The 26,560-nt window shown below is 35.0% G+C and overlaps 2 protein-coding genes across 2 annotated transcripts; one reads left to right on the top strand and one right to left on the bottom strand.

The window, feature by feature from the left end:
* Positions 1 to 312: 312 nt before the first annotated feature.
* LOC120089692 (transcription factor MYB14-like) lies at positions 313 to 1,772 on the top strand. The gene is made up of 3 exons (XM_039047060.2): positions 313 to 789; positions 864 to 993; positions 1,083 to 1,772. The coding sequence occupies exons 1-3, from the start codon at positions 657 to 659 to the stop codon at positions 1,612 to 1,614; spliced, it is 795 nt and encodes a 264-aa protein (XP_038902988.1). The 5' UTR covers positions 313 to 656; the 3' UTR covers positions 1,615 to 1,772.
* Positions 1,773 to 5,695: 3,923 nt separating this feature from the next.
* Positions 5,696 to 8,748, bottom strand: LOC150038262 (uncharacterized). Its single transcript, XM_090312526.1, has 5 exons — positions 8,466 to 8,748; positions 7,970 to 8,067; positions 7,252 to 7,727; positions 6,095 to 6,194; positions 5,696 to 5,800 (listed from the first exon to the last, which is right to left on the bottom strand). Exons 1-5 carry the CDS (start codon positions 8,746 to 8,748, stop codon positions 5,696 to 5,698), a joined length of 1,062 nt encoding a protein of 353 aa, XP_090168652.1.
* Positions 8,749 to 26,560: the final 17,812 nt, after the last annotated feature.

Here is a 26,560-nt window from a genome sequence, read left to right as displayed (position 1 = left end):
CACCATATTTTTGTTATGCAAACTATCTCATTTTGTCTGACTTTCTGAAGCACCCCATTTTTGTCTCTATCTTTTTTAAACCCACAACGTTTTCTTAAATCCCAACTAAATTAACCTACTAAAATTTTAAATCCATAATTATTCCCAATAAAAATTGACTTAAAACTTTGGTCACATAATAAAATCACATACTTTTTAACTAACTTAATCAACTACTCGTATTCTTTTACCGGTCATATATTACTATTTCTAACCTTTTTGGCCATTGGATTTATTTACATTATTATTAATTCAATTGTGTTATAGTCTAAAGGAAGGGTTCATTTTTTTTTTCTCACATACATTGCTCTTTCTTGCTTCCTTCTTCCTTGAAATTTCCAAATGTTTAATAAAATATAATTAAAATATATACAATAGATGCTGTTTTCTTTTCACAAGACTTTTTCCTTTTGGAAATAACAAGTATTTATATATCCATTCTTAGAAGCTAAGTTCCACAAGAAAATTGTCGTGTCTTGTGGAAGGAAAGAAGAAGAAGAAGAAGAAGAAGAAGAAGAAGAAGAAGAAGAAGAAGAAGAAGAAGAAGAAGAAGAAGAAGAAGAAGAAGAAGAACAGAGTGACATTTTAGAGAGAGAATTTTAAAAAACAAATTAAAAATGGTGAGAGCTCCTTGTTGTGAGAAATTAGGACTCAAAAAAGGGCCATGGACAACTGAAGAAGATGAAATTTTGATCTCTTATATCAATAAACATGGTCATAGCAACTGGCGTGCTCTTCCAAAGCTTGCTGGTAAGTTCTTGCAGAGTTTTTAATCATATTCAGCCATGGCAATAATCCCTAATTTCTTTGTTAATTCTATCTAGGCCTTTTGCGATGTGGGAAGAGTTGCAGACTTCGATGGATAAACTACTTGAGGCCTGATATTAAAAGAGGAAATTTCACTCCAGAGGAACAGAATACCGTTCTTCACCTCCATGAAAAACTTGGGAATAGGTATATATCTAAGTAAAAGATGTCAATAGAATTAAGATATATAGTAATCTATTAGCTTAAGCTTATGAATTAAGTGTTGCTACCTGTAGATGGTCAGCCATTGCGGCGCAATTACCGGGGCGAACGGATAACGAAATCAAGAACTTTTGGCACACCCATTTGAAGAAACGGGTCGTGAACAAACAAGGCCATGTTTATGAAAAACAGAAGTCAGCCGACGATTCTGTCATTGTTGAACAACCCAAATCCAAACCCCAGAAGCTGGATTGCTCTAACCATTATGAATTCCCATCTTATTCCTTCGATCTTTCACCATTTATAGATTCTCCAACCGGCTACAAAGAAATCGAGAACGAACAACACGTTGAAGTCTTTGAAGCATTTCATCAAACATGTGGTGGGCATTGGCCAGAGGAGCCGTCGGCTGAGAATTTCAATGGGCCAGTATTCAACTCGTCGGTAGTCAATGATGAGGAACAACACCAACCGCCGTTCAGAGCCATGGATTCAGTTGAATTTGGGTGTTATTACAACAATGGCGCTAAAATGGACGATAGTATGGAGTTTTGGTATAGGGTTTTCGTTAAAGCTGGTGGGTCGCCAAATGGCCCTGCATTTTAATTTTACAGGAAGGGTAAAGTCTGAAAATATTTACATTCCCTTTCCCTTTGAAATTGGTGAGATGCGGAATGGTTCTATATTGGATATTGGTGTAAATTGTGAATTAGATAAGGATTGGAGGGTATAATAGGAAACCAAAAAAAGCCTTTTGCCAGCCATTAATCTTTTTAGTCTACGGTCAATGACTAGCTATATTCAAAGGAGAAGGAACTGTCATTAGGATAAATTTGGATTTTCCCTTTTTTAAAAAAAAAAAAATAATTAAATTAAAAAAATAAGAATAATAACAATAATAAGAGGAGGAAGAAAAATGAAGAAGAAAATAAATTGGATGTTAATATTAGAAAATGCCCAACAAACCAATCATCCCTAAACTAAACTCACTTTAATCGCTTAACATATGCTTGATCATGTCAAAAAATTTAGTGGAAATAGTTAAAAATTAATTAATTTTTTAAAGTTGTTGATAGTAAAATCAGATCAAGTAAATTCACTTAATTGTCATGTGTCGCCGATGGTAAATTTATAACTTGGAGAAATGTTGCTGGCAAAATAATAAACAATAACACATTGTTATGATGTTTGCCACAAAAACTCTCATGCTTAAGTCAGATCTAAGCACAAAGGTTAGAGCAAGTAGTTTTTAAGGGAGTTATGTTTACCTTCTCTAAGGTCGTGTGCTCTATTTATATTGGAGTTCAGGGATCTTCCTTGTCCATTTAGATTTAATTTTTTTTTTTTCATTTATCCATTCAAAAAATCAGAGGCTTAAGGGTTGGATTGGGCCACTAGAGATGTTCTAGATTGGAGGGTCAATCCGGATGGCCTCTCACGTGGGGTCTACCAACCTTGGGCTCAACCTCCGAGGCCAAGTCGGCTAATTGCCAAAAGGGCCTTGTTGGTCTCGTCCCCTTTGGCCTAATTATCGTTCCCTCTATTTGTAGGAACTCTCTCGAACCTACTTTCTCTCGATCTTGGATTTGGTGTTGAGACTAAATAACTCTTCTAGTTTTACTTTTGCCTTGATCTTTTACTGGTCTAAAATTATACATAAAAAGGTATAGTATTTTCAAGCAATTTTTTAAAGTACAATTCATTCCTACACTGTTTTTCTAATAAAATACATTTGAATTCGTGGTTAAAATTCAAAAACAAAAATCAGTTTTAAAACTCCATTACTTTTTTTTTTTCTTGTTTTTCTAAAATTTTGGTTGATAATCTAAAAGTTGATAACATAGACAAATTCATCTTTAGTTTCTAATTCTAAAAATTTATGTTTGTTAATTTCTTTTTCCGAATTTCTTTGATATGCTTTTTAATCTTATTAAAGAAGTGTTTCAATTCTTATTCAACATTCGAAAAACGAAAGCTCTTGAAAATTATATTTTTTTAGTTTCCAAAATTTACTTTAAGTAGAAAATACAGAACAAAACAAATAAATTTGATATACACGACATTTATAAGTTTCATTTTGAAAACTAGAAATTTAAAACAAAATAAATAAAATTGAACCCAAAACAAATAAACGACAAACAAAAGATAATAAAGTTGGATTTAAAATATAGGGTTGTTTTTATTTCTCAACCACATAGTTCCTAAGGCCTCGTTTGATAACGTTCTCATTTCCTGTTTCTTGTTTTTCGTTCCTCGTTTCTTGTTTCTTATTTTCTTTTTTTTAAGGACAAGTAACATGAATATGTTTGATAACTATTCTTGTTTCCTATTTCTTGGAAAAAGAAACAAGAACAAAAACTTGTTTATACTATTTCTTGTTTCTTGACCAAATAGTTTTTAGGGGTTGTTTGGGGTATCAACTAAAAGTTAGTGGAGTGGGTAATTATAGTCCAGTTCATGTTTGGGGCACCAAATATATATACCACTATTATAATGGGGGTGTACACGGATTAGGTTGGATTGGATTCGGTGGATTTTTTGGACCAACCCAAAAATTTGGTTTGGCGGGGTTGGCTACTCGAATGACCTGAACAGGGCTCTAACCTAACCGAACCAAACCCTTAAAATTTGGCGGATTGGGTTAGTTTGGGTTATAAAGCATAGATAATTAGTTTTTTTTTAAAAATAAAATAAAATAAGAAAAAACTTGAGAAAGATAATGAAATGAACATTGAGTTTTGGTGTTTAAACTTAACTCACTACTGAAAATGGAATCGATGCTAGATGGTCGGAGATTGAAGGAGACGATGCAGATGACGGAGATCGAGAGAGAAGAGTCAAACAATGGTGAGAGAGATGCAAAGGAGACGAACCACGATGGCAAGACAAGATGAAGCTAAGAAGCAAACAAATGACTAAGAAACTAAAAAGAGTAGACGAAGGAAACGAATCACAACATAGAAAAGTAGATACGCATGAAGGATAGTGAGGTGAGAGGGAGAGGAATCGAGCAATTGAGGTGAGAGGGAGAGAGAGAGATGTGTGAAGGGTAATGAGGGACGCTTGAAGGTTGTGTGGTTATGGCATGCAAACCCTAAATGAGACCTATATAAATGATGATGATGATGATGATTTGGGTTGATGCAACTCGAGTCCCAATTCAACCCGAAAAAACATTAGAAAATAAAATAAAATACTCAACCCAAAATTAAAATTAATCGAATCCAACTCTTACAATATGGGTTGGGTAATCTGGCTTGCTCGAGTTGTCGGATCATTTTGAATATCCTAGTTTATAACCTACAACTAAGTATAGTACATATTATTTTAAAACCCTTTTGCTATGATATTTACTATTTGTCACAGTATTTACTATTTACCCCATCATTTCTTTTCTTCTTTGTTACAGTGTTTGCTATTTCCTATCTAAACAAAAATAGTTTACACCATAAATACTAACTATTATAATCCAAACTAAAATAATATGCACCCCAAATATTAACTATTATAACCTACCGACTATAATCAGTGGCAAATCCAGAAATTTTGTTGATGAGAGGCTTTATAATCGAAGAGCTATTAAGGAAGAAAATCTTTAAAAAAAAAAAAATCTAAAGAGTAAGACTTAAACCTAGGTCTAGAGGGGGTTATAAGTCAGAACTAGGTTGGTTACTAATATTGGTGTTATGTCAATTATATATATATATTATATAAAGAGTATAAAGTTGAGAGGGAGCTCGAGCCCTTTAGACCTATACTATAATAACCAACTCAATGTCCTAAATGCTTCATAAATATTAAAATGTTATCATATCTTCAACTTTGATCGTTTTTATGTAATGCTTTCCATTAGCCTTCTAAAATGATGGTGCAATTATATAAAGAAGATAAATATATATTTTGATTTTCTAGTAAAAAGAGAGGGAAAAAAATAATAATTGAACCTAAAAAGATACACACTCAATAGACCTTCGACTCTTCTTAAAAAATGAATGTAATTGTATCACTCTCAACTAACCTATTTGTTGGATGGCTACTAATATTGGTGTTATGTCAATTATATATATATTCACTACAAGAATTCTAGACTTTGATGTCGGTTTAGAACTGACATTAAAAGGCTTTAATGTCGATTAACAACCGACATTGAAGATCGTGTTATAAAAGGTCTTTAATGTCGATTTTAAACCGACATTGAAGATGGTGTACAATGTGGGTTTAAAACTAACATTAAAGACAACCGACATTAAAGACCTTTTATAACATGATCTTCAATGTCGGTTGTCAAACGACAGTAAAGCCTTTTAATGTCAGTTTCAAATCGATATTAAAGCCTAGAATTATTGTCTGTTTTTTTTAAATGCCATTGTCCAATCCATTTTTAATGTCGGTCAAAAAGTTAAAAATGACATCATATGTCTCGTGTTGGGTCACAAAGTACGAATAACAGTTAGCTCCCAAAGAGAATTGTTTTTATATATTAAGATCTCAACAAAAATAAAAATTTAAATCTAAGTCTTGCTCACAAAGTACGAATAATGATTAGCTTCCAAAGAGAATAACAAAATTTATACTTACAAAGCAGTAGTTCTAACAAACTTGAAATTATAATATTCTCATAAGCTAAAAGAAAGGAAAAAAGACTAACAATCTCTTCAATCAAACTTGTAACTCATTCTACTAAAAATTAATTGAATTGCGTGTAAACAATACTTTCCAAGTAAAGCTTGAGTTGCTGCTCCTCTGCCATAGCTACTAGCTCCACTGCCAAAATTCGACCTTCCACCAAGATCTTGAGAAATAAAAGTTTAAGAGAAACAAAATACCAACATCGAAATAAAAGTTTCAATAGGCAGTGGTGTGGTGGTAGTGTTCAAGCATCACTACCATCATCACCACCACGAGTGATGACATGGAAGAAGAAAGGGAAAATGTCCCAAAAGTTCACTTGTAGAGTGGTTGGTGGAATTGAAAAAGAGAAAATGTCTGGCAGAGAAGTGGATGTGGTCGACGAGCAACGACACAGAGGCCGGATCAACGATGAACGGAGATCGGATCGACGAATGAGGTTGGAACCATAACATACCTGCACGATCGACGAAAACAGAGGCGGAACGACGAACGGAGGCTGGATTTGCACCCGGAGGCCATATCTCACGACGAACAGACCTGCACGGCGAACGAATCTGTACCCATGATTGATGGACCACGACAGACTCTTCACACATGATCGATGGACGAATGGCAAGGGTTTGGAAGAGATAAGTGAGAAAGAAGAGGGTCTGAATCTAAGCCCATCTCCGTAGCAAGGTTTGAAGGTTCAAGAACACGATTAGCTTTCAGACTCGCAGTTGTCTTCAACCTTGGCTTCCCTCCAAAATTTTCCACTGAGAAGCATCGTCGTAAGCTATAAGCCTGCATTTATGGGTTTCGCGTGGGTTGTGGGTGAGTGAAAGTATGAGAATGAGAGGAAAAAGAAAATAGGGGGAGGGGGGAGTGAAGAGTGAAATGAAAAAAAAATGGGGAGAAAATAGAAAGTGTGAGAAAAAATTACGTAGATCTTTAATGTCGGTTTAAAACCAACATTAAAAGTACATCTACAATGTTAATTTAAAACTGAAATTAAAGATCTGCTTTTTTTATAAAGAAAAACAAAACAAAACCGACATTATATATCCGGTTTCACTTTTTCCAACTGGTATTAAAGCCAAAATTCTTGTAATGATTATATAAAGAGTATAAAGTTGAGAGGGAGCTCGAGGCAGATAGAATATAGAGAAGAAGAAGACAAGAGGCACAGCCGCCAATACTTTCTCTCTGTATTTCTGTGTATCTTTAATACAGTGTACATCCTTTTCTTTTATAGGCTCTGTATATACAATTAGGGTTTTTCTATATTGTACTTAATAGTAAAAGAATAAATAATAATAGCTTAATTACATGGTCTCTTAGGTGTCACACGATCACTGGCTTGAGGGAGTTAGTAGGCCGATTGGCTGAATAGTTTTTCCTTTTCCTTTAAAAAGTTCTCCACTGCTTTGTTGGACTAATGATGTGGTGAGATGCTGCTGAGGTGTCTTGTTGCTGCCACATGATTGGTCCTTGCTTTCTTTAATCCTAACATCCCCCCTCAAACTCATGGGAAGTTCTACAACACAGAGTTTGCTTCGGAGTAGTTGAAATTGTGACTGTGTCAACGGTTTCGTTAAACAATCAGCAATCTAATCAGAGGAGGGGATATACCTGACTTCAAGTTGTCCATTGATGACTTGATCTCGTACAAAATGAACATCAAACTCTATGTGTTTTGTTCGAGCATGGAACACAGGATTGGATGCTAGAGCCCCAGCACTGATGTTATCACACCACAGAATCGGTTTGTACGGTTGATGAACACATAATTTAGCAAGGAGTTGTGTTAGCCAAATGATCTCAGCCGTGGTGTGAGTTAATGCACGGTACTCGGACTCCGTGCTGAACCTAGCAACTGCTGTTTGCTTTTTAGAGGACCAAGAAACAAGATTATTTCCAACATACACATAGTAGGCAGCAATAGAATTCCTATCATCAACATTTGAAGCCCAATCAACATCTGAATAGGCTGTGAGTTGTAAATCAGTGCTGGGTTGAAACAAGATCCCATAATTCCTAGTGGCACTAACATACCGTAGTACTCTTTTGGTTGCTTGCCAATGCATATCAGTGGGTGCTTTAAGAAACTGTTGAGATGATTTACTATATAAGCTATGTCAAGTCTAGTGTTTTTCAGGTATTGAAGTGCACTAATAGTACTTCTAAACAAGAACGGACCAGAGAGTAGTTGACCATCACTGATAAATAAATGTTTACCTACTATGCACGGTGAAGTGACAGACTTGAGATCCGTGAGCTCAAGTTTATGTAATAAGTCTTCCACATATTTGGCTTGATTGAGTATGATTCCAGATTGTAGATAATGCACCTGAATTCCCAAGAAGTATGTTAGTCTACCAAGATCTTTTAATGCAAAGTGACTGTTAAACAGTTGGATGAGGCATGATATAGATTGAATATTGTTGCCTGTAATTATCAGATCATCAACATATATTAGCAGAAAAATGATCGTGTCACTTGTGTGAAGAATATAGAGAGAATTTTCTGCTTTGGACATTGTGAACCCCCATTCAACTAAAGCACTACCAATAGTGTTGCTCCACGCCCGAGGGGCCTGTTTTAAGCCATATATGGGTTTGTTTAATCTGCACACATAATTTGGATGATCAACACTAACATACCCACTTGTTGTTTCATGTAGACTTCTTCTTGGAGATTGACATTTAGAAAGGCGTTGTTGAAATCGAGTTGGCGGATCTCTCATCCTCTTGTTACTGCAATACTGAGTACTACTCTGATTGTGGACGCTTTACAACTGGACTGAATGTTTCAAAAAAAATCTATTCCTAGATGCTGATGAAAACCTTTGGCAACCAACCGAGCTTTGTATCTATCAATGGTCCCATCAGGACGTTTTTTCAACCTGAATATCCATTTATTTCCCAAGACATTGTAAGAGGCAGATGGCAGTACTAGTTGCCATGTCTTTTGTTGAATAAGTGCCTCATATTCAACATCCATAGCAGTCTTCCACTGAGGTGTTTTAAGTGCTTCTGTGACTCGTGTTGGTTCGGTAGTTGTCCAATTTGTCTTGGCTGTAAGCAGTATTTTAGGCTTAAAAATTCCAGCTTTTGCTCGAGTAAACATCGGGTGTGTGGGCTGAATAGGGGCTGGTTGTTGTGGATAAGTATTTGGCAAGGGAATGGATTATGATGGTTGTACTTGAGTGGTCTGCTCTGTTTGAATAGGGTTAGTCCGTGTGGGAGTGGACGTATTGGCTGGATAGAGAGAAGTGGTGTTGGAAGGAGAAGTTATAGGACAGTTTAGTGATGGGATAACTGGTGTACTGGCGGAAGTTGTGGCTGGAATAGAGGGATTATTTGTGGAGTTTGGTGATGTAGGCTGATTTATAGCAGTATAAGGTACAAATGAGTTAGGAGTGATAGTAGAGGCTGTGTGCAGTAAATTAGGGAGGCTTGGAGGAGAGTTGCTAATGGTTAATGAAGTAGAACTTGTATGTAAAGAGGCAGAAGTGACCTGAAAGTCAACAGAAAAAGGAAATTCAGTCTCATTAAACAAAACATTCCGGGAGATGTATACTTTACCTGACTTGAACAAGCATCGATGACCTTTGTGAAGTGTGTCGGGGCCAAGATACACACACTTTTCAGAGTGATACTGAAATTATGTTGCTGATACAATCTAATACACGGATAACACGCACAGCCAAACGTTCGCAGCTTGGTGATATCAAGAACAAGGTTGAATAATATTTGTTTTGGTGACTTACCTTGCAACACAGGGGTGGGCAGTTCGTTAATTAACATGTTAGTAGTTGCAAATGCATCCCACCAATACTGATATGGCATGGAGGCTTGAGCAAGTAGAGTGAGGCCCATTTCAACCAAGTGTCTATGTTTCCTTTCCACTCTACCATTCTGAGCTGAGGTATAAGGGCAGGAATACCTGCTTGCAATGCCTAGTGAAGCACACAAGTGGTGTATTTTTGTAAACTCGATACCATTGTCTGAATAAAACATTTTTATTGTAGTACCAAACTGATTTTTAACTGTTTAAATAAAGTGATTGAAGGCTGCCAGTGTATCGGACTTTTGTTTCAGTGGGTAAGTCCATAGAAAATGACTGTAGTCATCTAAAAATGATATATAGTATCTAAACCCAGCTATTGACTGTGGGGCTGGTCCCCAAACATCAGAGTGAATAAGGTCAAATGTATGCTTAGCTCTGGAATCAGACAAAGGAAAGGGAAGAGAGTGAGACTTGCCCAGTTGACAGAATTCACAAAACAACTTCTTTTCATTAAGTTTAACAGATTGATTACATTGTTACAGTATACTTTTCAAAATTGTTGGGGAGGGATGACCTAATCTTTTATGCCACAGATCAGTTGACTCAACTACATTAACACTGATGTTTGACAAACGAAGAACTTTAGAGTCATTATTTTTGTCCAAGGATCTGATACCTTCTAATCTTCTAGGTCTTGAAACGTCAAGAGGTTGAACTGTCATTTCCCCAAGTTGATAGAGGCCATCTTTAAGCGTTCCATTCACCAGGGTATTTCCCGTACGTTTGTCCTTTATCAAGCAGCAAGAACCCTGAAATTCCACAAAAATGTTATTGTCTTGGGTTAGTTTAGAGATGCTTACTAAGTTCTTAGCAATTGAAGGTACATAAAAGACATCTTCTAAACTAAGTACATATTGTCTTGACCTTAAACTTGAATTGCCTACAGCAGATATACTTAACTGTTCACCGTTACCAACTGTCACTAGATTAGTACCTGTGTATTCAGATGGATTGGCAATGTGTGTAGGGTCAGTTGTTACGTGGTTTGTAGCACCACTATCAGCATACCAGTTGACATCATTAGGATTTTCAAGTGTTGCAAGGAAGGCATTGGTTGTATATGAAGTCATAAGGGCTGCAGGATTGTTGTGATTGTTGGGTTGATGGTGCTGCTGTCCAGGACCCTTAGACTGACTGGTGTGAGGCACAAACTCACGATTGAACCTCTGATAACAAACATCCGTTGAGTGCCCATATTTGGAACATACTTGGCAGGTTGGGCGATTGCCTCGGCCTCTACCTCTGCCTCGACTACTAGTGCCACTGTTGGGGTAGTTTGGTTTAGAATTTGGTTGCTATTTCACACTGCCTTGACTAGCATTATGATTGTTGGACTTGGACGGACCACTACCCTTACCAAACATCACATTTACAGAAGGGTTTCCTGCAGAACAACAAAGGTTTTTGTAGAATTTTGGTGCTCAAGCCTTTTTTCAAATGATAGGAGCTCTGATTTTATATCTAACCAAGATATGTCAAGCTTACTTTGAATAACACCAACAACAGGGTTATACTCTTCATTTAAACCAAGTAGAACTTGTGAGATTAAGTTCCGAGGTGTTACCGGACTGCCTGCTTGAGCTAGATTGTTAGAGTGGAGCTTCATCAACTTGAGGTATTTAGACATAGACGAGTTCCTCTTTCGCGTTTGCTAGAATATCTGTCGGAGGTAATCCTCCTCGGCCCTTGATTGAACGCCAAACAAGAAAATGATGGCATTCCACAATGAATTGGCATCCTCGAAACCCATGAGTTGGATTGCTACTTCTAGTGCCATGGATTGTAGAGCCATCCAAGTAACAATTGATCTACTGTAACCCATGCTTCATAGAGTGGATTCAGCAACTGCTCACATGTGGAGCTGGAAGAACTTCCCGAAGGGTCAGTGGCGGCTGGTGCTTCATGAACTGCTAATGCTCCTTCTGTTGGGTGGGAAACGAACATGGGAGGGCAAATTTTCGTACCTGATAGATGACTCTCTAGACGGTATCCTCGAAGGATCGGAAGAGCCAATGTCTTCCAAAGCATGAAGTTTCCCCTTTCAAGTTTGATGCTGGTAATTTGGTTTAGAAGTTGGTTTAGGGGTGGTGTGTTGTACTTTGTGGACTCAGTCCTATTGATTGATTGAGCGGCGTTGGCCATGAGAGCACTCTGATACCAAGATAGAATATAGAGAAAAAGAAGACAAGAGGTGCAGTCGCCAATACTTTCTCTCTGTATTTCTGTGTATCTTTAATACAGTGTACAACCTTTTCTTTTATAGGCTCTGTATATACAATTAGGATTTTTCTACATTGTACTTAATAGTAAAAGAATAAATAATAACAACTTAATTACATGGTCTCTTAGGTGTCACACGATCACAGGCTTGAGGGAGTGAGTAGGCCGATTGGCTTAATTGTTTTTCCTTTTCCTTTAAAAGGTTCTCCACTGCTTTGTTGGACTAATGATGTGGTGAGATGCTGCTGAGGTGTCTTGTTGCTGCTACACGATTGGTCCTTACTTTCTTTAATTCTAACAGAGGCCCTTAGACCTATACTATAATAACCAACTCAATGTCTTAAATGCTTCATAAATATTAAAATGTTAGCATATCTTCAACGTTGTAGTTAGTTTTATGTGATGTTTTCCATTAGCCTTCTAAAACGACGATACATGATTTGACACAATTACACAAAAGAAGATAAATATATATTTTGATTTTCTAGTAAAAAGAGAGAGGAAAAAAATAATAATTGAACCCAAAAGGATAACGCTCAACAGACCATCGACTCTTCTTAAAACAAATGAATGGTAATTATACCACTCTCAACTAACCTATTTGTTGACTATTTTTATTCATGTTTTTTATCTACCCAACATTCCACTATTTGCCAAAATATTAATTTTGCGCCTATTTAGTGTACACATATAAACTATAAAGTAAAGTCATATGTGTATTTATATGGTTTTTCTACGTCAAAAAAAGTATCTAATAAATTTTTAAAATTTTAAATTTTTATCAAATAAATTCATAGACCTAAACATGTGTTTAGTAAATTTTTAAATCTACATCTAATAGGTTTTTAGTCCATTAGAAATTAGTTAAAGTTTCATGTATCTATTAAATAAAAAGGTGAAACTATAGGGTGATACATTTTTATGTCAAACAAGTCTCTATATGAACCATAAATTTTAATAATAAGATGACATTTTGCAGATTTTTTTCTTTATCTTATTGACGTATGTATTGACTTGCCACCGAATTAACTTGTTTTTCAAGTCAATGAGCAGAGAAATTGCAGGAGGTATGGGACCTGAACTCTTGACCAATGTAATTAAAAAATCCATATTTTCTAAGGAATTACCAATTAAAATTTGTTGGAAACTTCATTCAGCCTCCCAAAAGGTAACGGAGGCGTGCAAAGGTTTCCTCGGGCCAGACGGAGATTGGCCCTCGACTCCAAAATCCACAGACAGAGAAAGCGGATGTGCCAACAAGGAAAAAAAGCTCCACTGCTGGTGACCAAATGATACAATGTACTAATACTTCAACATATTTCACGCAATAAGAACTTTGGACAGCTCACTAATCTTGCTTTAAAGAATATTATTGTAACAAAATTGACACATAAGAAGAAAAAGTAAATTATAGAGAATCGACATACAGATTTACATAATTTTATTACTAATGTGTTAGTTACATCTTCGATGTAGTGAGAAAATAATTTTATTAGAGAGAATATTATAAAATACGTAATAAATGACCACTCAAAAGTTTAGAGAATTTATATAATACATACTCTAAATTCTAGAATCACAACATAAAAATGACAAATATATAAATAATTCATAAAATCGGATGGTTTGAAGCACCAAATAGTATGTTCAAACCATTCTAACCTAATAGAGAAGAAAACGGTAGATCTAATTTCTACTTGACTTATGATGATGTCGGTGATGGACTTTCCAATTTCCAAATTTCAATTAGCTTGCTTTCTTGCTTTATTATTCTTTTTCTTTTCCATGGAAAAATAATGACATTAATTTGTATTATATATAAAACAGATTAATTTTATTAATAAAGGTCTATTCTACTCTCAAAGCGATCATAACGTACAAATGTATACTAGTGACTAAGAGATATGTGGTTCAAATTTCTCTACCCTCTATTTTACTTAAAAAAAACGTCTATCTTTCTATTTATCAATGGGACATGACTATTTGAACTCAAATGTCTTTTAAACTATATTGTCATTCGTTGATAGAATACGACAATTGAATGTAAGTGATGTTGATGTATCAATTTGCATATGAGTACGATGCATATATATATATATAACTAAAATATGTCAGTGCATATAAAATTCCATCTAAAAGAATTGTAAAAGTTGTATGGAAATTTGAAATGTCATAACATTTGAAAAAACTACCAAAAGTGCCAATAAAAAATGTAAACTAAATCTTTTGGGGTGATTGATTCGTTAATGCATTTTCACATGTTCTTTTTCTCGATCTCTCATTTTGATGTTTGACTTCATTTTCACCTAATTGTTTCACTTAAAAATTACAATACATATATTTTAGGGCAAATTGCAAAAAAACCATCCCTAAAGTATGGGGTATTTACAATTATACCCTAGCCCTCAAATTTATACAAGTATTAAAATTAGGCCTTCAAATGTACATAATTGTATAAGTTTAACAGTTCAATTTTATCATTTGTGGGTCCAATTTCGATAATTATTGTAAGCTTGAGAGTCCAATTTTAACACTTTTAAAAGTTTATGAGCCCAAATTTAAAATTGAAAGCTTAAGAGTGCAATTGCAACTATTACCAATACTTCAGGGATAGTTTTTGTAATTTACCCTATATTTTATTATGAAGTACCTATTTTTTATGATGGCATCAAGGTTTAAGATTTTCATTGAAATCTCAAAATTTTGATTGGGAGAATTTTGTTTTTCCCTCAATTTCAATGAAAATTGAGATTTTTCGAAATCTTGTTAAGATTTTGAGAAATTTTGAAAATATTCTAATTTCCCAATTTCACGAAATTTCAAGATTTTGAGAAAATTCGGAGAAATTTTTGACATTTCGAAAAAATTTTGATTTTTTTTTGTTACCTACTTAGTTCAATTCAAGGTTTTCAATTTTATCCCGTTTACACCCAATTCTATAGTTTCACAAGCCAATGTCATTTTCGACAAACAATTTAAACCTTTTTTATGTGTTACTTTTAATAATTTTCAACTTTTCTCAATTTTTAGTTTTATTTTCTACCTAAAACTTTTATTTCCAAAAAAAAAATGAATTTGAAAAAAATACAAAAAATAATGTATATTAATTTTTAACCTCATTCAAACTTTTTTAATTAAAATTTCACATCATTTCACCTCAAAATTGAATCGATTGTGAGTTTTTTCTTTAACCATTCAAAACTTTCATAATTTTCACATCATTTCACCTCAAGAATATTCTAAACTTTATATTATTTTGTAATTATTTTTCACTTCTTTTTTAAATTTCTACTCTTGCATCAATATTTACATAGACTTTTACAGTAGATATCTAAATGTTATCTTACTTAAAATTTTAATTAAAAATGGTCAATTATAGTTCAATTAAGCCACAACTAAAGTTTCATAACTAATTATAACAATTTCCATCAATTTCCATAATATTTTTTTTTTTTAGAATTCAATCAATATCGATATTTTCATAAAATCAAGATCTCGATATTTCCATCAACATCAATATTTTGAATCTTGAATGACATTATATAATAACTCATTCTTGTTGCATTCTTTTAAAATGTTTTCAGATTATATGTAATTATAATTGATTTTAAGATATATCCTCAAAGAATCTAGAGAGAAAAAGTCTTTTAAGAAAAATGTCCAGAGTAGAAAAAAGATGAAATTAAAGAAAAAAAGAGCAAATTTTGGAGAAAGAACAATTCGAGGCTTCATGAAATGGAACATTTGTAAGATAAACGGCAAATATATACATATATGATCAATTACGTTCTAAAGTTATTTTACTAAAGTTTAAATTTTAAATTAAAACTTCAATATTATAAGTGTGTGCACATCTTCATTACTAGTAGCATACATGCACGCCCACACACGTATAACCTTACCCCACTCAAGACATTAAAACTCGCACACTCATGAAATAAGTTACATATATGATATCTTATTTTAAATTTTATTTTTTTTACATTAAAACAAAAAAGTAGATTATATATAATCAAGATTTCTAATTGAATATAATATTATGATGCATAATTAACATATGAATTAGGAAAATAAGTGGTATGAGAATCTTGAAAAGTTGAAATATAAAAACTAGAAGATTAAAACTTTGGTTTTAATCGGTGTAAATTAATTACATGATTAGTGGCTTTACATTTAATTATATTAACAAATGGAAGTTCAATAATGTAATGGAAGGTCTGTGAGCCGTGCGGAAGCGTAATTGGATCCCAATTTTAATATTTTACGGATACTAAATCATTCAGAGACAGAAACATTATGCATTAAATTTACAATATACTTTAATTGAAGAAAACGAGAGGAAATTAGGATTAAAAAAAAAAAAACTGACCCTTGAAGTCACAAATATCTTCAAGTGTCTTCCACTCAGAATTGTACAAACATGACGAACATCAAAAAAGAACAGCACCAAGCGAAAGAGTTTGTGGGTTTTGTGATTAATTTTGTCTTCACAGGGGAGAAGAAGAAGGAACCAAAACTACCTTCACTCCCATGATTAACTTGAGAGAAATAAGACTAATTTTATATATAATTATATAATAACCACATTACTATATAATATATTGTACTATATATTATATCTAATATAACATATAACCTATAGATTATATTATATCAGATATTGTTGGGTTGTATGTCCTAAAACTCGCAGTTTGTAAAATTAAACATATTCTATTATCAATAAAGTTTTTACTTAACATTTCTTCAGTAAAGTTGTTATTGAATCAATATATTGCACTTATAAAGCCTAAATTCAATAAATTAAGATTTATAGTTGTTACATGAGTATTTGAACTTTATGTAGAGACAAAAAGATGGATCAAGTTTGAGTAAAAAGCCAAAACAGTCTATAGTATACGAATAAGGTTGGGTGCCTTATTCTGGTAACACTATTGGATGCGACCCACTATGTACTTGTTACAATCTGTTGTAAAGGCATTACAAACAAAGTGATCCTGATTCGTTCATGTATTGACATGAGGAGTGGGGGCATCCTATGCGATGAGTTTGCATAAGATCGGACTAAGAAATAAGTCACTCTTACTTTATAACACTGATTACTGTTTAACACTGACTATTTCACTTAGATGACCTAGGTAACTCGATCTTAGTCCTGAGCTAACTATGAACTCCTGCCTATTCTAGATTATCCATAGATCTGCATAGGTGAGAGTCGGCTCAATAAGCCTCCCATTTCAGGAGTAAAATTGGGTGGATAGCCGACGACATAGGGTACAAGATAGAATTCACGCCTACCCAACTTAAGGATAGAAGAAAGGTTGTTCTCTTAAGTACTGAATCCAGGTCTTGAACAAGGGACCCCACCCTCTCATTGGCCTAAGAGGGATCCGGTTAAGTGATTAGATTACAAACAAATTGTTCATTAAAGGATTGGTGAAACTTAAGGAGCAAGATATAATATTCGGGGTAAAACAACATATTGACCCAACCATTATTACGAACAACCTGTGAAGGGTCGACTTACTGATTATGGTTAAATCAAATGGACACAAATATATCTACAGTGAGGAGAGTGCAACTATCGAGCTATAGTGGTGTGACTCGATAGTTAACGAATATTGATTAGTTTGGTCTAAAGAGTTTTAGCCAATTAATCTTAAATCGTTGGAGCTCATGACCTGTAGTTTCATAAGGTCCTTCTACTAGCTCATAAAACATGAACACCTCGAATTATTAAATTGAGTGAATTTGGAATGATTTCAATTTGAAGTGTTCAAAATTGAAATTAGGGTTTGAATTTGAATAGTTCAAATTAAAAATAGGGTTTATATAATTATATTTGATATAATTATTCAATGTTTAATTTATTGAAAATAAAACGAAATTGGAGAGTTTATAATATTAAAATATTGATTTAAATATTAATTACATGAATATGATTCATGTTTAAAATTAGGTGTGTGATTAATTTAATATTTGATATTAAATTATTATTTAATCGATTAAATATGTTAATTAATTAAAATCAAAATAATTTTTATTTTAATCCAATTTGAGAAATTGGATTTTAAAATAATGAATTTAATTAATTTTGAATTAATTAAATTTGAAATTTAGCTAATCATGGAATTAACTAATTGAAATTCAATTTCTAATGGAAACATCCAACCTTTTATAAGGTGGAGGTGTTGCCATTTGAATTCACCACCTAGGTGAAGGAACTCGTATCGTAGAGATCCTTGAACGGAAGCGGATCATCCAAATTTCATTAATTATTGAAAACATAATTTACAGTAAACATACAATATATGCATTTAGAATAAATTACAACATGCTTTTTACAGGAAAAAAAAAAGTTCAAGATACATTACCCTTGAAAATCATTTCTTCATGAAACTCCCTCGAACAGTGATGTGCCTTGAACAGAAACAACAACTCTTGAAGACCTTCTTAGATATTTTCTCATACCAAACAAGAACACTACCACAAAGAGTCTTTGGTATTCTCAGGTGAGAACCCAAGAGTGGTGAGCTCTGACTATTTTGGTTAGAAGGGATAGTTTGGATGGAGGAAGGAGATTAAGAGAACTCTCACAAGAATTCACAAAACTTTTCTACAACTTTCTCAATAGCAAATCGTGCAGGAAGAAGAGAAAACCACTTTTCTTTTATTCCTTTTACCATAAAATTCATAACCACCCACTAAGGTGGTTGGAGAAAAAATGTGGGGAAGTTATTATTTAAAAAACAATAAAATAATATAAATAAATATAATAACTGACCTATTATATTATATTTATATTAATTTATATATTATATCAAATATAACATATAGTCTATAGTTTTAATATTGTATCACATACAACATAAACAATAGTTTTTTTTTCTCTATTTTATGACATTTAATATAAATCATATTTATATTAAATTTAACAACTCTAAATCACATTCATGGAAAACATATTTGAATCTCATTCAAATATTTATTTCCTCCCATTAAACTATAATGTATCAAATACATTATAAAAATTATATCATATATAATTGAAACAATTTAATTATATCATATATAATAAAATCCCTCTTATTAATTTGAACAATTCAAATTAACCCATTCTGATTCTCAACTAAATTCTTTTGAGCTACCAAGGGGGCCTTATGGACCTGTAGCTTGAAGCTTTAACTTTACATGAATAATTAATTGAACTCTTTAATTACATTATTCACCATCCGTTAACTGTTGGGCACTTCACTAAAGACTGATGGCTGAACTCTTCGCGCTACAAATATATTCTGTGTCCATTGGATATAACCAATCAACAGTATGATGACCCTTCACAAATTGCTCTTAAGTACAGCTAGGCCAAATTACTATTTTGCCCCTGTAGCTCTTTAAGTACCACCGATTTCTCTAATCGACAATAAATCATAGTCCCACTATGACTAAACCCCTCTCGGGCCAGGAGAGGGTGTGACGCCACATTGTTCAAGACCCGGAATCAGCCCTTAAAGGAGCAATTTATCTATTTACCCCTGCTTCGGGGAAAGAGTGACTTCCATCTCGTGTAGAAATTCCCAGTTGTTGGGGTTTGTGACCTAAAGTCTCGTGTCCTGTAGTTTGTAAACAACTTTGTACGAACACTTGTGATGTATAATATAAATGATATTTACTTCACTACTTGACATTGCACATTAAATTTTTTTTATTTTACCACAAACCAATAAACTTAATATCCCTGGTTGTCTTTATGTAACTTAAGTATGTATATAGTGAGATACAAGTGGATCATGTCTTAACTGACAACAAAAATAGTTTGTAGTATATGGATATAGGAGGGAAGCCTTATTCTGGTAACACTACAGACGCGACCCGCTTTGTGGAATTGTTACAAATGTTGTGACTTGTCACAGATGGTTTGATCTTGATCATTCGTGTAATGGACATGTGAGCGGGGGCATTCTACACAAAAAGTTTGTTTAAGACTTGACCTCGAAGTGTTAATATCTTGTCATATAACACCGTTCATGACTGAGACTTCACTTCACTAGGATGGCCATAGGTAACATGACCTCAATCTTGAGTGAGTCAAGAACTTCTGCCATTGAGGGTGGTCCTTTGATTTGCATGGGTGCGAGTAGCCAGAACGCCGACTCAAACCTACCATTTTGGGGATTCGTCTGATTTAAAAGCTAGGAACTCAGCTTCACAAGATGAAGTTCACTCCTTCCCCAAAGTAGGGGTAAGTAGATAGATTGCTCTCTTAAGGGCTGATTCCGAGGCTTGAACGATGTGGCGCCACACACCTTCGCATGGCCCGAGAGGTGTTCACACATAGTAGGACTATGTTGTATTATTCATTAGAAGGATCAGTGGTACTTAAGGAGGAAGATATAATTATAGGGTCTAAATGGTAAATTGGCCTATTGTAATTACGAGCATCTGTGAAGGGTCATCGTACTGTTGATTGGTTATATCCAATGGACATAGAAATATATCTATGGCAAGAAGAGTTCAACTGTCGATTTTTAGTGGAATTTCTGGCAGTTAATGAATGGTGGATATCATGACTAAAAAGTTTAGTCAACTATTCACGTACCGTTGTAGCTTCGAGCCATAGATCCATAAGGTCCCCTTGGTAGCTTGGATACAAGTTGAGAATCAGTTTTTAGGTCAATCTGAAATGTTCAAATTTGCAAAAGGGAGTTTGATTATATATAATATAATTGAACGAGTTAATTAAATATGATATAATTAACTTTATGTATGAGATACATTAATTTGGAGGAGATTGAATATAAATATGATTTATATCTAGTAGAAGAAAATATTATAATTAATATATGATATTAATTATAATGTTATGAATATGATACGATCACATTCATTAGACGGTTATAAAGGAAATGGAAAGGCTTCTCTTCTGTTCTAAATAACGGATGAGTGCATTATAAATAGCTAATAGTGTGTTGATCTTAAGCGGTACGGATATTGTGAAAAAGATAGTGTCATCGTTTAGAAAATCAGTGCCTATACGATAGTGACTGCACGATCGCTTACATATACGATATTGCTAAGCGATCGCTTACCGATTATACCGTCGCACGCTATTAACTAAATGATCGTTTACATTTTCCTAAGCGATCGTTTATCTCCTGATATTTACTAAACAATCGTTTAGACGATCACTTATTTTTTTCTACACGATCGTATACCTCACCTAAACGATCGAGCATCTTGTCTATGCGATAAGCACCCTCATCTCCCATTTGCTTGATCATTGTGTACGGTTTCTCTTCCTTCTTCCTTCTTCCAAATTCGAACAAAGCCCACACTTTGGATTCTCACTCCAAGAATACTGAGGGCTCTGAGTGATGGTATCTTTTCCATTTTTTCTGTCTGAGTGGTGATTGTTCAAGGTTGACGGTTGGGTTTTAGACTCGTTGTGAAGAAGAAATCTTCATCTGGTAAGATCTCTTGATCTCTTTAGCATTATGAATGCATATTAGTATGTTTTGAATGTATATGTGGTAATTCTGTCACAATAAATTGGAAAGATTCGCTTCCGCTCGTAGGTACTCTTGAATAAGAGTTCCTTCAATTGGTATCAGAGAACTCTGATACCAATTGATATTCCAATTCATTACTGTAAAAGAATTGCAAATACATTATTGGTGAGTGCATTTCTACACTTTTTAATCGTTAAATTGTTGTGGATATGCGGATTTATGCATGTTTTCATAGATGTTAGCCTCGGTTTGATTTAATTCCTTTACATTTGTGGTTGTTGGTAAAGGTTTCTTCGTTTTTGGGCATTAATAATCATTATTGAGTCTATAATTCAAAGTCTGTTTGGGTTTTGAGTCATTCGTGAAGAAGATTAGAGCAAGCGTTGTGGTTCTTCGAGGAAGGAGACGATCAAGGGTTGATCATATCATGCAGACGATGGGGTACGCGATTGCTGTTGATCGCATCGGTTAGACGATGGGGTATGCGATCAAGGGTTGATCGCATCGTGTCGACAATCGGGTACTCGATCGTTGAGTATCGGGTCGTGTAGACGATGGGATGCTCGCGTATCATTTAACGCGCGTGCGCACTAGACAATCTTTTAGGTCAGCAAACTTCATCACTAAATAACTAACTAAACGATCGCTTAGTAATGCAAGGTAAATCGTTTACCTGTCGCCGCTTTAAGTGATTGCATAGACGATTGTTTTGGTCAACAAACTTCATCGCTTAATAACTGACTAAATGATGGCTTAGTAAAGCAAGATAAATCGTTTACTTGTCGCTGTGTTAAGTGATCGCATAGATGATCGTTTTGGTCAACAAGCTTTATCACTTAGTAACTGGCTAAACGATCGCTTAGTAACGCAAGGTAAATTGTTTACCTGTTGCTGCATTAAATGATCGCATAGACGATCGTTTTGGTTAGCAAGCTTCATCGTTTAGTAACTGACTAAACGATTTCTTAGTAACGTAAGGTAAATCGTTTACCTGTCGCCACGTTGAGCGATCGCATAGACGATCAGGCTTTGTAGCCTCGTTGTCGTCTACGCGATCATTTAATTTTCCTTCTATTGTCTAGTGCATGCTAGACGATTGTCTACCTATGGTGTTTACTACATGATGGAGTCCTTCTGGTGGTTTAAGACCCGGTTCGCCTGTGAATTGGTTTGCTCGATGAAAAATGTAATAGATAAGGTTATTTCATTCCAATTTTTGTAAAGGCTCATCCCAGTCCATTAATCATTTATTTATTACATACGATGTATGTTTTTAATATGTCATATGGTATGTACATATAGTAAATCCCACCTTAGGTTATGCATTGGTCATGCATCATCTCTTTATTGTAATTGTTATAATTTAGAGAAGCATGATTTAATTTATATAAGTACATGCTCATGCATCATTGAATATAAGGGTTATATTCACGTATGCTTTATTTTTTTAACGTTATATTTATGTATGCTTTATTTTTTTAACGTTATATTTATAAGCGTTATAAATACTTCGTTATGTGAGATGAGTGTTTTAGTTGTTTATTTTATAAATGGTTATAAAATAAAATTAGAACTAAAATAATTAGTAAAAGATTAATATGTAGCAAGTCTATCTATAATAGACCTTTTGTCAAAGGCAGGTTTTGTCTAATCTGGGGTATTTAAGATGAGGGCAACAGAACATCCCTACCTGGAAAGGTAATTTAGATAAATTTGATGCATGCATGCAAATTAAAGCCAGTCCATTAAAGAGTTTAATGTGACTACTTGGTTTATTTTTTATTTTTTTAATTTTTAAAGACAAAAGTTGTTTTTTAGCAAACTTTATAAATGACTTAGATCATCATCAGTAGCCGGATAGTCTAGGTTAATAAACCCTTAGGTAGAACATTTAGTGGGAGGTTATTGGGCATTTGATGCTTCATCATCACCTCTCACGTTTCTCCCTCATAGTCCACACCGTGAGATCTACCCTCGACCTCGAGGAACCTTTGGCGTGTCCTAACGGTTGATGTTTGGGTAGGACAATATCAAGGTGGATGGAGAGAGTGTTCATAGTAAGTAGGAGCGGGAAGTGCGACAGCATATCCCTCAGTATCCCTCATTGGATTGAATAAAGTTTTTGCGCATCGCCTCGTGGCACCCTGGGTGTATCCCCTATAAGATGGTTGTTTTGCGCATTTCTTTCTTTGATCTTCTGTAAGAGGATAAGTTACTTAGTCTCTTGTCCTAATCTGCTTTTCTCCCTACGGTGACCGCATTAGGACAGGACTCTGGGGTAAAAAATGAGGGGTTACACTTACTCAGGATTATTAAAGGTTAACTACTCTGGATCGAATAAATGGTGGCTATTAGGTTTAGTTCCAGGAGTTGGTTCTGCCTAATGGTTGAGAATGTCTCATCCTAGTGAAGGGTCATCCGATCACCCTACCGGTGACGTTTGTCCTGCCTCGCTGGGGCATCATTGCAAAATAGAAGTCTTTTCATTCAGGGTACTTAGAATCTGTTTTGCTAAAATTAATTGGTTAATTAAAAAATGTGGTTTTTGTAAAGTCTTATAAAAGGTTATTCATTTTTTTAGCAACGATTTTTAATGGCATCGACCACTATCAATTTACTTAGCGCCGAAAAACTGAATGACCAAAACTATTCAAGTTGGAAACATATGCTCACGATGATACTCATCATCGAGGATTTGAAGTTTGTTCTTACAGAGGAATGTCCTCCAATTCCCCCTTAGAACGCTATTTGAAATGTTCGGGCGACGTATGAGCGTTGAACACGGGCAAACGAGAAGCTCCGAGCCTATATTTTTGTCAGTCTTAGTGACATGTTGGCCAAGAAACACGAGTCCATGGTCTCAGCTCGTGAGATCATGGAGTCCCTGCAGGGAATGTTCGGGCAGCCGTTTAGATAGCTCAAGCCTGAGGCTCTGAAACACATCTTCAGCTCCAAAATGGAGGAAGGCACCTCTATTCGTGAACACGTTCGGAATATGATGGTCCACTTTAACGTGATAGAGATGAATGGGTCTAAAATCGATGAGGGCAGTCAGGTTAGAATTATCCTGCATTTAAAGCCAGAGAGCTTCCTCCATTTTGTTAGTAATACGATTCTTAACAAAGTGGATTACTCCCTTACCACTCTCCTTAACAAGTTGCAAACTTACCAATCCTTGCTGAAAAGTTAGGAGAAAAAAGAAGGTGAGAAAAATGTTGTCTTATCCTCTAAAAAGTTCAATCGAGGTTCGACCTCAGGAACAAAGTTTGCACCTTCAACTTCTAACTCTGAAAAGGGGAAGAAGAGGAAGGGTGGTAAAGGGAAAGGGAATGCACCTACTAACCCGCCACCTATCGCCTAGAAGAAGCATCCATCGCCTGTTGAAAAAAGAAAATGTTTCCACTGTAACCAGGACGGACATTAGAAGAGGAATTATCCTCGTTATCTGAAGGAAAAGAAGGCTACCAAGGCTAAGACCAAGGCAAACAAAGGTAAATATGATTTTCTTGTATTAGAAACTTGTTTAGTGGAGAATGGTGATTCTGCTTGGATAGTAGATTTGGGCGCCACTAATCATGTATGTTCTTCTTTTCAGGGGATCAAATCCTGGCGACAGTTGGAGGCTGGTGAGATGACGATGCGAGTAGGCATCAGGCACATTGTCTCAACTGTGGCAGTGGGAGACATCCAATTTACTTTACACAATAGGTTTCTTTTATTAAAATATGTCTTTGTAGTTCCTGAACTAAAAAGGAACCTTATTTCTGTAAAGTGTCTGTTACAATACAATTACACTATTTCTTTTAAATTGAATAAAGCGTTTATTCGTAAGGATGGTGTTGAAATTTATACAGCTAAACTAGAAAATAACTTGTATGTGCTAAGACCTTTAGCTTTAAGATCCCTCCATAATATAGAGATGTTTAAATCTGCTGTAACTCAATCTAAACGCCAACGAGTTTCTCCAAAATGTCCGACTTTGGCACTTTCGATTAGGACACATCAATCGCAATAGGATCAAGAGATTGGTGAAGAATGGCCTTCTAAGCAAGTTAAAGGAAAATTCTTTACCAGTATGTGAATCTTGCCTTGAAGGTAAGATGACTAAACGACCTTTTACTAGTAAAGGTTATCGAGCCAAAGAGCTCTTGAATTAGTATATTCTAACCTTTGTGGTCCTAACGAGCTCGAGGAGGCTATGAGTACTTTCTCAGTTTTACTGATGATTACTTGAGATAAGGGTATGGCTATTTGATGCAACGAAAGTATGAATCTTTTGAAAAGTTCAAATTATTTAAGACTGAAGTTGAGAATGCTTTGGATAGACGAATTAAAACACTTCGATCAGATCAAGGTGGAGAGTTTTTGGATTCTGAGTTCTAGGACTATTTATAAGAACATGGAATTGTTTCCCAACTCTCGACACTGAGTATACCTTAGCAAAATGGTGTAGCAGAGAGGAGAAACAGAACCTTGTTGGATATGGTTCGTTCGATGATGAGTTACGCTTCCTTAACGGACTCGTTTTGGGACTTCACAGTGGAGACTGCGGTATACATTCTCAATTGTGTTCCTTCTAAGAGTGTTGCAAGAACACCTCTGGAGTTGTGGAACAGGCGTAAAGCTAGTTTACGTTACTTCTGCATATGGGGTTGCCCGACACATGTGCTTGAGGCAAATTCCAAGAAGTTGGAATCACGATCGAGGTTGTACCTCTTTGTAGGCTATCCTAAAGGTACACGAGGAGGTTACTTTTATGATCCGTCCGAAAACAAGGTGTTTGTTTCCACAAACGCAACTTTCCTGGAGGATGATCATATCAGGGAGCACAGTCCATGTAGTAAAGTCATGTTAAGTGAGCTTTCCAAAAAAAAACTACTAAAACTTCAACAAAAGTTGTTGAAGGACCTGTTTCATCAACCAGAATTGTTGATGATTGTTCATCTGGTAGATCGGTTCCACTTTAAGAGTTGAGGGAACCTCAATGCAGTGGGAGGGTTACAAACCCGCCTGATCGCTATCTGGGTTTCACGGAAATCCTAGCTATGGTGATAGATGGCGACGTTGAGGATCCGTTTTCCTATAAAAGGGCAATGGAGGATGTTGACCGGGATGAATAGGTCAATGTCATGAATCTCGAGATGGAGTCGATGTACTTCAACTCGATATGGGATCTTATAGATCAGCCTGATGTGTAAGACCTATAGGTTGTAAATGGATTTACAAGCGCAAACGGGGTGTTGATGGAAAGGTGCAAACCTTCAAGGCTTGACTTATGGCAAAGGATTATACCCAGGTGGAGGGAATCGACTATGAGAAGACTTTCTCACCTGTTGCCATGTTAAAGTCGATCCGCATGATAG

This window comes from Benincasa hispida, chromosome 1 (assembly GCF_027475165.1).
Source record: "Benincasa hispida cultivar pf3 chromosome 1, pf3_genome.v1.1, whole genome shotgun sequence".
Lineage (NCBI taxonomy): Eukaryota > Viridiplantae > Streptophyta > Magnoliopsida > Cucurbitales > Cucurbitaceae > Benincasa > Benincasa hispida.
This window is presented reverse-complemented; position numbering and strand designations above follow the sequence as displayed.